The 16860-nt window shown below is 45.7% G+C and overlaps 1 protein-coding gene across 1 annotated transcript in view; it reads left to right on the plus strand.

The window, feature by feature from the left end:
- The window catches only part of LOC120042197 (protein unc-13 homolog C-like), a gene marked incomplete at its 3' end in the record, with an annotated part of 129591 nt that overhangs the window by 32431 nt on the left and 80300 nt on the right, over positions 1 to 16860 (plus strand). The window contains 3 exon segments of the mRNA XM_038987074.1: positions 725 to 796; positions 11904 to 12123; positions 13822 to 14049. Coding sequence (XP_038843002.1) covers positions 725 to 796; positions 11904 to 12123; positions 13822 to 14049 — 520 coding nt within the window.

Genomic DNA, 16860 nt, shown 5'->3' on the forward strand with positions numbered 1-16860 from the left:
CTTTTGAGCAGCGCTCATAGTGCTCAGGTCAAAATACTGTACATTACACAGGAAATATGGCATCCTTGGGAATGCATCCTGATTCTTGCTCTACAACTATAGAGACCGGCTGAACTGAGGAGCAGACAGTTATTTCTATGGCAGACACCACAGTGATACGATAGTCAAGTTCAGCATTAGAAGGTATTTGACCCCCCCATGGCCCTGCTTCTAAAGGACAGTGACAATCCTATTGCAGTGCTAGAAAACCACTTCGTTTGATTATTAATATTGTGTCATGGTTCTTAGTTGTATTAATTTTGTCTCTTCTTGTCTCTCTCTCTTACTCTCCCTCTCTCTCTATCTTTCTCCCTCTCTGTCTACTCCTCCTCTCTCCCTCTCTGTCTACTCCTCCTCTCTCTCTCTCTATCTACTCCTCTCTCTCTCTCTGTCTACTCCTCCTCTCTCCCTCTCTGTCTACTCCTCCTCTCTCTCTCTATGTCTACTCCTCCTCTCTCTCTCTGTCTACCCCCTCTCTCTCTCTCTCTCTCTCTCTCTCTCTCTCTCTCTCTCTCTCTGTCTACTCCCCTCTCTCTCTCTCTCTCTCTCTCTCTCTCTCTCTCTGTATACTCCTCCTCTCTGTCTCTCTCTCTCTCTCTGTCTACTCCCCCCCTCTCTGTCTCTCTCTTTATTTTTCTCTCTCTCTCTCTCTCGCTCTCTCTCTCTCTCTTTCTCTCTTTCCCAGACTCTCGCTGCTCGAAAGGCAGGCATCTCGTTCGCCCTGGTGACTAGATCGACCCTGAACAACGAGGACCTGGTAGGTCACCCCACTCACTGCCTGCATGTAAATCACTGGACAATCAGATCACCCAGGGGTAAAGAGGGGGAGGGACTAATGTGATGGCCATGCATAAAGGCAAAAGCACTGCCACGGTTTGAGGAAGTGTGTGTGTGTGTGTGTGGGGGGGGGGGGTTAAGGGGGCACACAGAGTTAGGGGTTGGGGGACTTTGACACATACAGACATGGACCCCTGCAGCCATGTTAAAACTGTCAGTGTGTGTGTGTGTGTGTGTGTGGGGGGGGGGGGGGGGGGGGGGGGGTTAAGGGGGCACACAGAGTTGGGGGTTGGGGGACTTTGACACATACAGACATGGACCCCTGCAGCCATGTTAAAACTGTCAGTGTGTGTGTGTGTGTGTGTGTGTGTGTGTGTGTGTGTGTGTGTGTGTGTGTGTGTGTGTGTGTGTGTGTGTGTGTGTGTGTGTGTGTGTGTGTGTGGGTGGGCGGGTGGGGGGGGGCTTTCATTGTGTCCGTCCACAAGTGTGTGTTCAGAGATGAATGTCACAAGAGCTGCATGGCATTGTACTGGAACTGTCCAGGAAGTGTCTAGCTAGAAGATAGATATGGTCAGACTAAATGACTAGATTAGGCTGTTTCATCACTGTAGAGAGTAGATTAGCTTTATTAGCTTGTCAGTACAGTAGGAATGAACAGGTAGAGAGTAATGCTGCTGAGAGACAATCTGCTTAATGATGAACACTAATGTGCTGTGCTGTACAAGAATCAGAAAGAGAGAGAGAGACATCTTAATCGATGGAGGGAGAATTTGTTTTCCTTTCCGCTGACCTCCAGAGCTTTCTGCTTTAATTGATTGCAATCCTCATCTCCTTCCCTCCCTCCAATCCTCTCCTCCCACTAAATAAAGAAAGAAAGTTGGATGGGATGCTACATTTCCTAATATCACTAATGCCATACCAGTAATGCCGTCTATCACATTACAGTCTATCACAGAAATTGACATTATTGTAGGTAACTATTACGTTAACGTATAACGTTTGTAGGTAACGTTATTACACTGTCAAAGTAATGTTCATTATATTGTTATTACAGTAATGTAGTTTACTGTATTACAGTTGTGTAGTTCAGCAGTTTTCAAACCTCTCCCCAGGGACCCTCAGATGTTTAGGAATTTTTTGTAGCCCTGAACTAGCTCACCTGATTAACCTATTCAAGGTCTTGATTATTATTTGGCTAGTTGAATCAGGTGTGATAGTTTTAGAATTGTTGAAATAAATATAATGGCTGGGGGTCCCCGAGGAGGGAGCTGAAAACCCCTGTGTAAACCTTTTAAGGATCCGCCCCTTTTTTTCCATTTTTGCCTAAAATAACAAACTCAAATCTAACTGCCTGTAGCTCAGGACCTGAAGCAAGGATATTCATATTCTTGATACCGTTTGAATGGAAACACTTTGAAGTTTGTGGAAATGTGAAATTAATGTAGGCGAAAATAACACATTACATCTGGCAAAAGATAATACAAAGATAAAAATGTGTTTATTTTAATTTGTTTCGTACCATCATCTTTGAAATGCAAGAGAAAGGCCATAATTAATTATTCTAACCTAGGCGCAATTTAGACTCTGGCCACTAGATGGCCACTAGATATCAGTGTATGTGCAAAGTTTTAGCGTGATCCAATGAACTATTGCATATCTATTCAAAATGTTGTATCAAGACTGCCCAAATGTGCCTAATTGGTTTATTAATACATTTTCATGTTCATAATTGTGCACTCTCAAACAATAGAATGGCATTACTTCACTGTAATAGCTACTGTAAATTGGACCGTCCAGTTAGATTAACAAGAATTTAATCTTTCTGCCCATATCAGATATGTCTATTTCCTGGGATTATTTTGGTTTCTTACCATCTCATGCTAATCACATTAGCCTACGTTAGCTCAACCGTCTGAGGTCGGGTCACCGATCCTGTAAAGGTTAATCAGAGTATAGCTGCAGAATGTGCGATCTGTCGTCCCATGTGTAGCTGCATATTATGGGATCTGTAGTCCTTAGTGTAGCTGCAGATTGTGGGATCAGGTAGTCCCGAGTGTAGCTGCGGATGGGAAATGTAGTCCTAAATGCAGCTGCATATAATGGGATTTGTAGTCCCGAGTGTAGCTGCATATGGGAGTAGTAGTCCTTGGCGTAGCTGCAGATTATTTTGTGGTTTTAAGTAGGACGAGCAGATGTTGGTGTTTTATCTGCTAAATTGACAAAAGAACATCCCTGAGAGAACTGTATCTCAGATTACACTGTAAACACCAGAGAGATTAGAGAGATTAGAGGAGATAGGGAGGCAAGGAGAGGAAAGAGGATAGGGAGGAGAGAATAGGGATGAGAGGAGAGAGGAAAGAGGGAAGAGAGATTAGAGGAGATAGGGAGGCAAGGAGAGGAAAGAGGATAGGGAGGAGAGGAGAGAGGAAAGAGGGAAGAGGGATTGGAGGAGATAAGGAGGAAATGAGAGGGTATAAGAGGAGAGCAGGAGGAGAGGAGTGAGAAACGGATGAGAGAGAAGGAGGAGAGGAAAGAAAAAAAGCAAGAGAGGAGAGAAGAGCGCAGTGACGGCGTCACAGTGAGCCAGTCGGGTGTCTCTGATGTCATTAATCCAGCAGCAGGGAGATTGACAAACTAGTCCACTCAGGACAGATGTTTTAGCCAACTACCCTCCTACCCCTCTCTCCCGCTTGCCCTCCCTCTCTCTCCCTCTCTTTTATCTCTATCTCTCTTCTCTCTCTCTCCGTCTCTTTTATCTAGGCCTTGCTCTCTTTTCTCTCTCTCTCTTTCTTTTCTCTCTCTCTCTTTCTCTTCTCTCTCTCTCTTTCTCTTTCTCTTTTATCTCTCTCTGCTTTGCTTTTTGGAGCAGAAAGATAAGGCAGAGAATGACTGTCTGTGTGTCCATCTTCAGAACTGGACGTCTCTACATATAAAAAATGCACACTAACTGGACAATACATTGCCCCCGCACATTGACTCTGTACCGGTACCCCCTGTATGAAGCCTCGCTATTGTTATTTTACTGCTGCTCTTTAATTATTTGTTACTTTATTGCTTATTTTTGGGGGTGTTTTTCTTAAACCTGCATTGTTGGTTAAAGGCGTGTAAGTAAGCATTTCACTGTAAGGTCTACACTTGTTGTTTAATCGGCGCATGTGACAAATACCATTTGATTTGATTTGATTTAACATTATATACACTGGCGTTGGGGAACTTGCCAAGTTGATATCTACCGTAGTTGGTAACTACTGACTACATATCAATTTATTATACATCTATAAGCATTTCATGAGCTTGTTATAACAGGTCCCAACCACAATATTAAAGCTTAATGAAATATATCCATAGCATATCTATACCGCATTCATGTCAAGAGCTCATATTTAGGTATCTTAATAATAGATGCATTATAACAATGACAGCATAGTGTCATCATTATGTCTGTTATCAGAAGTGTGCTTCTTCCATACCAGTGTTAGTGAATATGCCAAAAGGCCAAACCATGTTTTGAAAATGATGCTGATCTATAGCCTGCACCAGCTCCATGTCCCTCACCGGCCGGTATAGGCCCATGATTTACCTTCTTCTTTTTCAATGGTGCTTGAAGATTCTGCCACGCTGGTATGCAGTTGGGACCTGTTATAACACGTTCATGAAATGCTTTTTTTCATGAAATGCTTATAGATGTGTAATAAATGTGTTATGGATGTAGTCAAAGTAAATCATTACCAAACAGGGTATCTATCCCAGGAAGCTCACATATAGGCCTTACCCACAGATCAACAACATATGTGTGTGACAAAATGGGTTTAAACCAGTGTCATGCATTTTCGTGCCACAAGACTGTTAGCCCACTGAGCTAATGCTTAGGCACTGTCACGTCAGATTCTGATGTCTATCCACTGAAGACTGTTAGCCCACTGAGCTAATGCTTAGGCACTGTCACGTCAGATTCTGATGTCTATCCACTGAAGACTGTTAGCCCACTGAGCTAATGCTTAGGCACTGTCACGTCAGATTCTGATGTCTATCCACTGAAGACTGCCATGACACATTATTAGACCAAGATGTTACGTAACATGATACATATACGTTAGACTTTAACATCTCTCTCTCTCTGTCAGAGATACAGCAGCTAGCTAGCTAGCAGCTAAAAGACATGCAGACAGCTGGTAGCCGGCAGAGTTTGTTCTTAAAAGTTACAGTGAGGATGCGACTCACCTGATACTTATCCACGTCTGACAGGCCTGTATGAAACAGGACAGGAAGGAGGGGAATTAAAATGCAGGGATAAAATATAAGAGGAATGGGAAAAGGGTTGAGGGGGATGCTCTTATCCAGGGCTCTCCTCTGGGGCTATAGTTTTAAAGGGCTCAGCAGCCTACTCTGTGGTGTGTGTGTGTGTGTGTGTGTGTGTGTGTGTGTGTGTGTGTGTGTGTGTGTGTGTGTGTGTGTGTGTGTGTGTGTGTGTGTGTGTGTGTGTGTGTGTGTGTGTGTGTGTGTGTGTGTGTTAGTGTCCTACCTGTGTGTGTCTGTGAGTGTGTAATGCGGCTCAGCAGCCAGCCAGTAGATGTGACGATGACGAGGGTTTCGTCATCATTTCGTCATCATGTGATGTCACAGAGATCACTTCTCTGCAGCTGCATCCTCACAACCTCCTCAGATTAAACACCAGTCATTTTTCTCAGGACCCAGTGTATGTGAGTGGGTGTGTGAGGATTGCTGGATGGCCTGTGGCTGTAAGACTTGTTGTCATTAATTAAGGCCCTGTGGTGGCCTGCAGAGGCTGGCTGCAACAGCACCACCTTACATCAGCAGCGAGACCTGTGTGTGTGTGTGTGTGTGTGTGTGTGTGTGTGTGTGTGTGTGTGTGTGTGTGTGTGTGTGTGTGTGTGTGTGTGTGTGTGTGTGTGTGTGTGTGTGTGTGTGTGTGTGTGTGTGTGTGTGAGAGAGAGAGAGAGAGAGAGAGAGAGAGAGAGAGAGAGAGAGAGGGTGTACAGTAATTTATATTAGAGTGAGGGGAGGGAAGGGAAGGAGGAGTGGAGGCTGGGAGAGGGAGAGAGAAAGAGGGAGAGAGGGAGGAGAAGTACTCAATAGAGAAATCGTCGTTGTGTCAGGGAGGGCAGTATGTCACCTCTCTACGTCTCTCTCACACTGTAAAAGGCAAATTTACTGCACCCATTGATTCTTTCAGTAGAGTGGCTAGCAACACTCGCTAGGGATTCAAGCCTCTGCTTTCATTCTCCAGCAGCACGGCTGATCACAGCGAAACACACACACACACATCACACATGCATGCACGCACGTCAATTCAAAGAGCTTAATTGATATTGGAAATGAACAGTAAATGAACAGTAAAGATTACACTCGTAGTCGGCGTTCCATTTCAGGTCAAGGCTCAGTGCAGGCCAGTCAAGTTCTTCCACAACGATCTCAACAAACCATTTCTGTATTAACCTCGCTTTGTGCACGGGGGCATTATCATGCTGAAACAGGAAAGGATCTTCCCCAAACTGTTACCATGAAGTTGGAAGCACAGAATATAATTTAATGCTTTAGCTTTAAGATTTCCCTTCACTGAAACTTAGGGGCCCGAACCATGAAAAACAGCCCCAGACTATTATTCCTCCTCCACCAGACTTTACAGTTGGCACTATGCATTGGGGCAGGTTCTCCTGGCATTCGCCAAACCAAGATTCGTCTTTCGGACTTACAGATGATGAAGTATGATTCATCGCTCCAGAGAACGCATTTCCACTGCTTCAGAGTCCAATAGCAGCGAACTTTATACCACTCCAGCCGAGAATTGGCATTGCACATGGGGATCTTAGGCTTATTTGCGGCTGCTCGGCCATGGAAACCCATTTCATGAAGCTCCCGATGAACAGTTATTGTATTGATGTTGCTTCCAGAGGCAGTTTGGAACTTGGAAGTAAGTGTTGCAACTGAGGACAGACGATTTTTACGCGCTACCTGCTTCAGCCCTCAGCGGTCCCGTTCTGTGAGCTTGTGTGCCCTACCACTTCGCGGCTGAGCCATTGTTGCTCCGAGACATTTCCACTTCACAATAACAGCACTTACAGTTGACCAGGGCAGCTCTAGCAGGGCAGAAATTTGACAAACTGACTTGTTGGAAAGGTGACATCCTGACGGTGCCACGTTGAAGGTCACTGAGCTCTTCAGTAAGGCATTTCTACTGCCAATTTATGTCTATGGAGATTGCATGTCTGTGTGCTCGATTTTATACACCTGTCAGCCATGGGTGTGGCTGAAATAGCCTAAGTCATTAATTTGAAGGGATGTCCACATACTTTTGTATATATAGTGTAGTTGAGGTAAGAAAGGAAAATAAAGAGACAGATACATTTAGTTTGCATTTACAATGGCATTTGTGTTTCACTAGTGGCAACAGGTCACACATCTAGCTGCTGTGGTGGCACATTGTGGTATTTCACCAGATCACAGATCCACTTTTGATCGAAAAACCTGGAAATTAGCTTTAAATGCCGGTAAAGCCTATACTTTACTGAGCTATCACAGCTCAGAGTACATTGGTATGTTCCTTCACTCATTCACACACATTGTTCAAAGTTAAACGACCCTGACAGAAGAAAATGCTCATTTACTTAGTCCTATTCAAATATCAACGAAATAGGCTAATAAATAGCCTAGTGCATGGATAGCTAATACTGCCTGCATGTATTCCAGACACAGATTTAGATGAAGGCTAATTCATTTGCCCCATCTATTGTTTCACCTTCGAGAGGAGCAACACTTCTCTCCCGACACTTATGCGTCAACATTTGTACAATTAAAAAACTATCTAGGTTTGTCATTTTCTTTTCTAATGACCTGTCGCTCGGTAAACATGACTGGGGAAAATAAATAACTATAGCAAGCAAGCATGGGCTTGGATCACGACATAACGACAGACGTCGTCAGCATTGGAATAATTATAAAGACAGACAAAGTAGGCCTACTAAACAATGCACAGTATAAAAACAACCATATTGTCACGTTTGTCTTCCTCCTCGTCTGAGGAGGAGTAGTTGGAAGGATCGGAGGACCAATATGCAGCATGGTAAGTGTTCATCTTGATATTTATTTAAAAAGAGAACACTGAACGAACTATACAAAAATAACAAACAACGAACGAGAAGCTATCGAATAATAGTGCTGACACAAAACACTACACATAGACAATCACCCACAACCCACAATGACAAAACAGGCTACCTAAATATGGCTCCCAATCAGAGACAACGCCAAACACATAGAAATAGACAAACTAGACATACAACATATAATGCCCACTCAGATCACACCCTGACCAAACAAAACATAGAAACATACAAAGCAAACTATGGTCAGGGCGTGACAGTATCCGCCCCCCCCCCCCCCCCAAGGTGCGGACTCCGGACGCAAAACCTAAACCTATAGGGGAGGGTCTGGGTGGGCATCTGTCCGCGGTGGCGGGACGTGGACCCCACTCCACCATAGTCATTACCCACTTCAGTGGCCTCTTAGGAGCGGCGACCCTCCACTGGACTGAGGAGCGCCTCTGGACTGAGGGGCGCCTCTGGACTGAGAGGCAGCTCCGGACTGAGGGGCAGCTCCGGACTGAAGGGCAGCTCCGGACTGAAGGGCAGCTCCGGACTGAAGGGCAGCTCCGGACTGAGGGGCAGCTCCGGACTGAAGGGCAGCTCCGGACTGAAGGGCAGCTCCGGATTGAAGGGCAGCTCCGGACTGAGGGGCAGCTCCGGACTGAGGGGCAGCTCCGGACTGAGGGGCAGCTCCGGACTGAGGGGCAGCTCCGGACTGAAGGGTAGCTCCGGACTGAAGGGCAGCTCCGGACTGAGGGGCAGCTCCAGACTGAAGGGCAGCTCCGGACTGAAAGGCAGCTCCGGACTGAGGGGCAGCTCCGGACTGAGGGGCAGCTCCGGACTGAGGGGCAGCTCCGGACTGAAGGGCAGCTCCGGACTGAAGGGCAGCTCCGGACTGAAGGGCAGCTCCGGACTGAGGGGCAGCTCAGGACTGAAGGGCAGCTCCGGACTTTGTAAACTTTCCTGAACCAACACTTCCACTTGATCCCCCTCCCCCCTTCTAGCTCTGACTTTGCTGATAACTACTTTATTGAGGAAAAGTGTACTTACTATGCCTGTGATATGTGGTTGTCCCACCTAGCTATCTTAAGATGAATGCACGAACTGCAGGTTGCTCTGAATAAGCGCGTCTACTAAATTACAAAAATGTAAAACCAAATCTCGGTTAGAGCCCCCAAAAGGTTAGAGGTGGCGCTGTGTGTGTGTGTGTGTGTGTGTGTGTGTGTGGTGCGTGCGTGCGTGCGTGCGTGCGTGCGCTCGTGCGTGCGTCCATGAGTGAGTGTGTGAGCCTGATTGATAGTCTGTGGGCCACATGGTGAACTAGGGCCATTCATATGTCTGACCTCTCCACCTATTAGCAGTGAAAGACACAGGAATATACATTTAATAGAGCCAATCAATAAACAAACCCAAACCCAAATCAACTCACACTCACAAAACAGGGTGTTGTGCAGTAATAAAACACACTGGTGTCATTGAGCCACTTAGCTAAAGGATGCTCTTTCAATACTAATAATGGAATGACACCCTTGCCCCTATATACTGTGCATTACACGGAGAATATGGTTCATATGGTTAATATGGACACATAGCCCTATTAGAAAGTTGCCTATGGCTGTAGAGTAGAGGTTCAGCATAATGCACATTACTTGGAGTGCACATTATGGAGTTTAGCATATCATTATGGACTGAAAAGTCAACCTGGTCGCTCAAGAGCCACTTAGAAATCTGAAGTCTGTCCATGTACCCAGCACATGGGGAGATGCCTTCAAAACCGGCCACTAGGGGCAAAGGTGAGCACTATTACCATCAAGTAGGCTTCTGTTTTGCAAGGGCGTTGTAGACAGGGGTGGCGGATAGGCGTAAGCCAAGTGCTCTGGCTCCGAGGGTCGCTTGTCCAATCCCGTTGATAGAAACTCGTTTTAGTTGTTTTTGTTTGAACCCTGTCCCAAATCATAACCCTTAACTTAATTCTTAATTCAGATGGGACAGTAGCGTCCCACCTGGCCAACATCCGGTGAAATTGCAGAGTGCGAAATTCAAACTATGGAATTATAAATATTTCATTTTCATGAAATCACAAGTGTAATACATCAAAATAAAGCTTAACTTCTTGTTAATCTAGCCGCTGTGTCAGATTTCAAAAAGGCTTTACGGCGAAAGCACACCATGTGATTATCTGAGGACAGCACCCCTCATACAAAAGCATGAAAAACATATTTTAGCCAGGCAGGTGCACCACGAAAGTCAGAAATAACGATATAATAAATGCCTTACCTTTGATGATCTTCTTGTTGGCACTCCAAAAAGTCCCAGATACATCACAAATTGTCCTTTTGTTCGATAATGTCCTTCTTTATATCCATAAAAACTCAGTTTAGCTGGCGCGCTTCAGTCAATAATCCACCCAGTTTCCCTCCATCAAAATGCATACAAAATGAATCCCAAACGTTACTGATAAACTTTTCCAAACAAGTCAAACAACGTTTTTAATCAAACCTTAGGTACCCTAATACGTAAATAAACAACACAATTTAAGACAGAGAATTGTTATTATCTTTACCGGAGAAAAATACCAAAGAACGCGTTCTCTTCCACGCGCTTGGAAACACTACAGCCAAAATGGGAGCCACCTAGAAAAACTACAATTTCTGGCTAATTTTTCCAAAAACCAGCATGAAACTCTTTCTAAAGACTGTAGACGTCTAGTGGAAGCCCTAGGAACTGCAATCTGGGAGGATTTCGCCTTATAATAAAAGTGACAGCCATTGAAAACAGTGGTAGGCTGAAATTTGTTTTTTGGGGGATGGTTTGTCCTCGGGGTTTCGCCTGCCTTATCAGTTCTGCTATACTCACAGAAACTTTAGAGTGTTTTCTATCCAAATATACCAATTATATGCATATCCTAGCTCCTGGGCCTGAGTAACAGGCAGTTTACTTTGGGCATGCTTTTCATCTGGACGTGAAAATACTGCCCCTACCCAAGAGAGGTTAACCATTAGGAAATAATACCTAAACTTAACCAGCCGCGAGGCACCGGTGACAGCAGTGGTGCAACCCGGTGTGTTGTTCTTTTTAACTTGATTTATTTTACCTTTATTTAACTAGGCAAGTCAGCTAGGAATATCAGGAGGAGCAATCCAGGGTGTCCAAAACACCTAGATATTTGATGTTTGGAGCAACTTCGAAATTTGACGTTTGGAGAAATGTGGACAAACGTCAGAATCTGAAGTAAAATTGGTCAAACCGTGAGATCTTGTTGGGAAAGTAGCCTTATTAGAAAGTAGCCTATAGCAGTGTAGGGTCAGCATAATACACACTACTTGTAGTGCACTATATGGAGCATAGGATAGTATTTAAGCAGCCTAAAGGTGTTTGTGGTCAGCATAATGTACACTATAAGGGGAATTTAGTGTTGTGGACGCAGCCATTATTATTGTATTAGAAGGTAGCCTATAGCGATGGGGTTTAAAGCAACACAATGCTATAGCTCATTTAGGTTTTAATGAGACTGGACTGACCCTGGGGATACTTGAACTTTACAGTGACCTCTGGCCTTAGACCTTCTCCCTTTACCTCTAGGGGGTGTGTGTTTATGTGTCTGTTTTATAATCTGACATCTGACTTCTCACTCCCACCTACTTTCTTTCTTCCCTCTTCTTTCTTCTCTATTTTTCTCCTTCTGTCTCTCTCTTCTCCTCTCTTTCTCCCTCCTCTGCCCTCTTCTCCCCCCCCTCTTTCCCTCCTCTGCCCTCTTCTCCTCTCCTCCCCCCCTCTCTCCCTCCCTCCTCTGCTCTCTTCTCCTCTCCCTTCTCTTTCCCTCCTCCGCCATCTTCTCCTCTCCTCTCACCCTTCTCTCCCTCCTCTGCCCTCTTCTCCTCTCCCCCCTCTCCCTCCTCCGCCCTCTTCTCCTCTCCTCTCACCCTCTTTCTCCCTCATCCTCCCTCTTCTCCTCTCCTCTCCACCCTCTCTCCTCCTCTCCAGAAACTGCACGTGTTTAGGAAGACGTTGCAGGCGTTGATCTATCCCATCTCGTCTACGACGCCTCATAACTTTGAGGTGTGGACGGCCACCGCCCCAACCTACTGCCACGAGTGTGAGGGCCTGCTGTGGGGCATCGCCAGGCAGGGTATGCGCTGCTCTGAGTGTGGTGTCAAATGCCACGAGAAGTGTCAGGATCTACTCAACGCCGACTGTCTACAGAGTAAGGAAATACACTCACACACACACAGGCTCACACCCAGAAACACAGGTTTGTACTCCCACTCACTCGCTCGCACGCACACACACACACACACACACACACACACACACACACACACACACACACACACACACACACACACACACACACACACACACACACACACACACACACACACACACGTGTGCGCACACACGCACACACGCGCACACACACACACACACACACACAAAATATGCATTCATATGTGGTTACGAATTCAAAGCAACAATGGGAGAGTTCCTACTTCCTTTAGTTGCAATTTATTCCCCTATTATTTACAATGGGAGCTATGTGAGCACTGTCCACTTTCCTGTGGTGCTGAACTTCAGAATCCAGACTCTGTTGCTGTCCATTCAGTGGTGCTGAATCGCAGATGTTTGCTTTTACAGCTTGTTTGTTCGTTTACTGCAGCACCATTGGACATTTTACTCCATATAGCATACACAAGCTGCCGTGTGTGTGTGTGTGTGTGTGTGTGTGTGTGTGTGTGTGTGTGTGTGTGTGTGTGTGTGTGTGTGTGTGTGTGTGTGTGTGTGTGTGTGTGTGTGTGTGTGTGTGTTGTTGTCTCCAGCCTTACAGGGAGGGTGTCTCCTCTGGCTCTCAGTATGACATTACTCTCTGCCTCCCAGCCTGCTTTGAAGTGTAGCTAGCTCTCAAACGTGTTTGTGTTTGCACTAAAACACACCCACACCCTCTCCATCTTGCTACTGTAATGTTTATTTAAACTGATTCCCTCTGTTCTACAGTAGCAGGTCATGTTTTGGGTAGTATCTAGAGGTTTATCCTAGTGTGTTTTGATTGGATGACAGTAGACGTGTGACACGTTAGCCCCAGGACCGTCACTCTCTGTAACTGGATTAGCTCCACTCTGAATGATAGAACTCTCTGTGTGCATCCAAATGGCGCACTATTCCTTACATAGTGCACTACTTTTAGTATTGCATTACTTTTAGTACTGCCCTATGTAGGGAAAACTGTGTAATTTGGGACGCATACATAGTGTTTTATTCAAATGATGATTCATGTTTAATTTGATTTCAATCGCAGTTCATGACCTCGCCAAAGATGACAGGCGAGATAACTCGATTAGAGGAGGAGAGAGAAGGGGTGAAAAAGAGAGCGAGGGAGGGGAGAGAGGGGAGAGGGAGGGAGGTGAAAGAGGGGTGAGGGAGGGTCCAATAAAAGCATGAGGAGAAAGCAGAAGTGTGTGTTTGAGAGATAGGCCGTAGCCAAAGTCTTTCTAACCCCCACCCCCTACTCACACACACAAACACACAGAATTAAGGTGGGTACAAAGGATGCTTCTAACTGTATTCTAATCACAGACAGTATTTGTAACATTCTCCTCCTACAACAACTGCTTCCCATTGTGTTCTAGGGACAAGATACCCAAAAGAGAAAGGTAGAGAAAGAGAGATAGAGTCCACAAAGGGCATGGGAGAAAGTGATCTGTGTGTTTGATAGATGGGCCAGAGGAAATCTAAGGGCGGTGGACAAGAGTTCTAAGCACAATGCTGTATCCTAATTTGTAATGGTGTGTGTGTGTGTGTGTGTGTGTGTGTGTGTGTGTGTGTGTGTGTGTGTGTGTGTGTGTGTGTGTGTGTGTGTGTGTGTGTGTGTGTGTGTGTATTTTCCTGTGTGTGTGTGGTGTTCTAGGGGCGGTGGAGAAGAGTTCTAAGCATGGCGCTGAGGACAAGACCCTGAACATCATCATGGCCATGAAGGAGAGGATGAAGATCAGGGAGAAGAACCGGCCTGAGGTGTTTGAGGTCATCCAGGAGATGTTTGGGATCTCTAAAGAGGACTTCACTGGACACCTGAAGACCGCCAAGCAAGCAGTGCTGGAGGGAACCTCCAAGTGGTCCGCCAAGATCAACATCACAGGTTAGTAGTACCAACACTAAGAACTAAGCCCTCGCCCCCAGCCAAGCAGGCTAGACTGGAGGGAACCTCCTAGTGGTCCACCAAGGTCAACATCACAGGTTAGTAGTACCAACACTAAGAACTAAGCCCTCGTCCCTAGCCAAGCAGGCTAGACTGGAGGGAACCTCCTAGTGGTCCACCAAGGTCAACATCACATCTTATCACAATCACCGAGGCCTGGTGCTGGGAAGGTTTGCTGGACTATAATAAATGTCTTCAGATCGTCTTGAGCAAGGCACATAGCTGGAAGGGCGATACACCACTGTGGCTGATTCTGTGCTCAGCCCGATGGGTGATGTGTGTGCGTGTATTACCTTGCAGGGGTGCGACTAGAGCATACAGTTCCTCTGGGCTAAATTACACCAGATTGGAATGAGCTGAGCTATTTTATTGCCCAGATAGCCTTCCTGCCATTCCTTGTGTGTGTCAATCAATCCCCAAGAGACTGAGACAGAGAGAAAAACTGCCTCCCGCTCCCATCTATCTCTATGGCCTTATCCAACGTCCTGTTTTAGAACCGACTTATTGACTCTTTATTTATGTATTATTCATTTGATAAACACAGACACACATTGATTGTGTAGCACTTTGGCGGTAGATAGATAGGCAGCCGTGAGATGTGAATGTTCTGCATCAGCTAACTGCTACATCACAGCCCTGGATCAGTAGATGTGTATAGACTGCTATAGGAAGGAGAATGCAGTATACTTAATAAACTCCCTCTCACCATCACTCCTTTTTTCATCTTTCCCCCTTTACCCCTCTCACTCTCTATATCTCTCCCCCATCTCTCTCTCGGTCTCTCTCTCTCTCTCTCTCTCTCTCTCTCTTTCTCTCCATCACTCAGCTCTGTAGTTACATTATACTACATTATACAGAGCCAACATAGACATCAGCCGTTCTCTGCCTCTTTCTATTCTTTCCACCTCTTTCCACTCCTCCCACTCCCTTTCCACATCACCCTCTCTCTCTCCGCTACCCCTCTCTCTCTCCCCCTTTTCTCCCTTTTCACTCTTTCTCTGCCATTTCTTCCCTATCTCTGTCTATCCCCTGTATCCCCTCGCTCTCTCCCTCTCATCCCCTCTGCCCCTCTCTCTCATTGTATTGTATTTCTTGCAACACGAGGCTGTAGCTTCTCATTTGTGGGGTCTTTGAGAGCCCGGCCCACCAGTCTCTGTCAGCGAGAGAAGAGGGGCTGGCTGGGGGAGTTATGTTTCATGAATAATACAGAGTGTCACTCATACATATTTAATGCACAGTGTCCTTTTACCTTTTATGGGGCTGGGAAATACTACTTCCTGTCTGAGATGGATGGTTAAGGGTGTGTGGAGCAGGGTGTGTGGGTGGAGCGGTTAATGGGGTATAGGTTGTGTGTCTGTTTGTGTGTCTGTTTGGTGAGGGTGTGTGTCTGTGTGTGCGTGTGTGTGTGCCTCATCCATAGCCTGGGAAGACAAATAGTCTCTGCAAGAGTAGCTAACCTAAGTATATTTTGTCTTTCAGCAAGTTGTTGTTGTTGGTATAGTCTGGCTAGGGCATATGTTTTTATTGATTTGTTTTCTATTTAACCTTTATTTAACTAGGCAAGTCAGTTACGAACAAATTATTATTTACAATGACGGCCTACCAGAAGGCAAAAGGCCTCCCACGGGGGCTGGGATTAAATAACAATATAGGACCGATGTCAAGTTGAAGATGCAACATATCACACGAATTGCAAAAGTCTTCAAGCTATAATATGTAACTTTTTGGGCGACCTGACCAAATTCACATAAAAATGTGAGTTATAGATCTGTCATTCTTATTGAAAGCAAATTTAAGATGCGGTAGATCTGTTCTATGTGCAGAGTTTCTATGCTTCCTGTTCTTAAGTTTAGTGTTTGCATCTTTAACTATCGGTTTTGTACACCAGCTTCAAACAGCTGAAAAACTATATTTTGGGTTATTGAAAACATGTTTAACAGAGATGTAGATGGTACAATGATTCTCTAAACTATACACTGAGTGTATAAAACATTAGGAAACACCTTCCAAATATTGAGTTGCACCCCCTTTTGCCCTCAGAACAGCCTCAATTCATCGGACATGGACTCTACAAGGTGTCGAAAGCGTTCCACAGGGATGGTGGCCCATGTTGACTGCAAAGCTTCCCACAGTTGTGTCAAGTTGGCCGGATGTCCTTTGGGTGGTGGACCATTCTTGATACACAGGGGAAACTGTTGAGTGTGAAAAACCCAGCAGCATTGCAGATCTTGACACACTCAAACCAGTGCGCCGGGCACTTACTACCATACCCCGTTCAAAGGCACTTAAAAAATCCCCCTCTGAATGGAACACATACACAATCCATGTCTCAATTGGCTCGAGGCTTACAACTCCTTATTTAACCTGTCATCTCCCCTTCATCTACACTGATTGAAGAGGATTTAACAAGACATCAATAAGGGATCATAGCTTTCACCTGGATTCACCTGGATTCAGCGGCTGACCATGCTTTCCTCCTGGCTACACCAACCCCGGCCAACAGCTCCGCCCCCCCCCCCCCCCCCCCCCCCCCCCGCAGTTACTTGCCCGAGCCTCCCCAGCTTCTCCTTCACCCAAATCCAGATAGCAGATGTTCTGAAAGAGCTGCAAAACCTGGACCCGTACAAATCAGCTGGGCTAGACAATCTGGACCCTCTCTTTCTAAAACTATCCGCCGCCATTGTTGCAACCCCTATTACCAGTCTGTTCAAACTCTCTTTCGTATCGTCCGAGATCCCTAAAGATTGGAAA

The sequence above is a fragment of the Salvelinus namaycush genome, unplaced genomic scaffold (genome assembly GCF_016432855.1).
Source record: "Salvelinus namaycush isolate Seneca unplaced genomic scaffold, SaNama_1.0 Scaffold632, whole genome shotgun sequence".
NCBI lineage: Eukaryota > Metazoa > Chordata > Actinopteri > Salmoniformes > Salmonidae > Salvelinus > Salvelinus namaycush.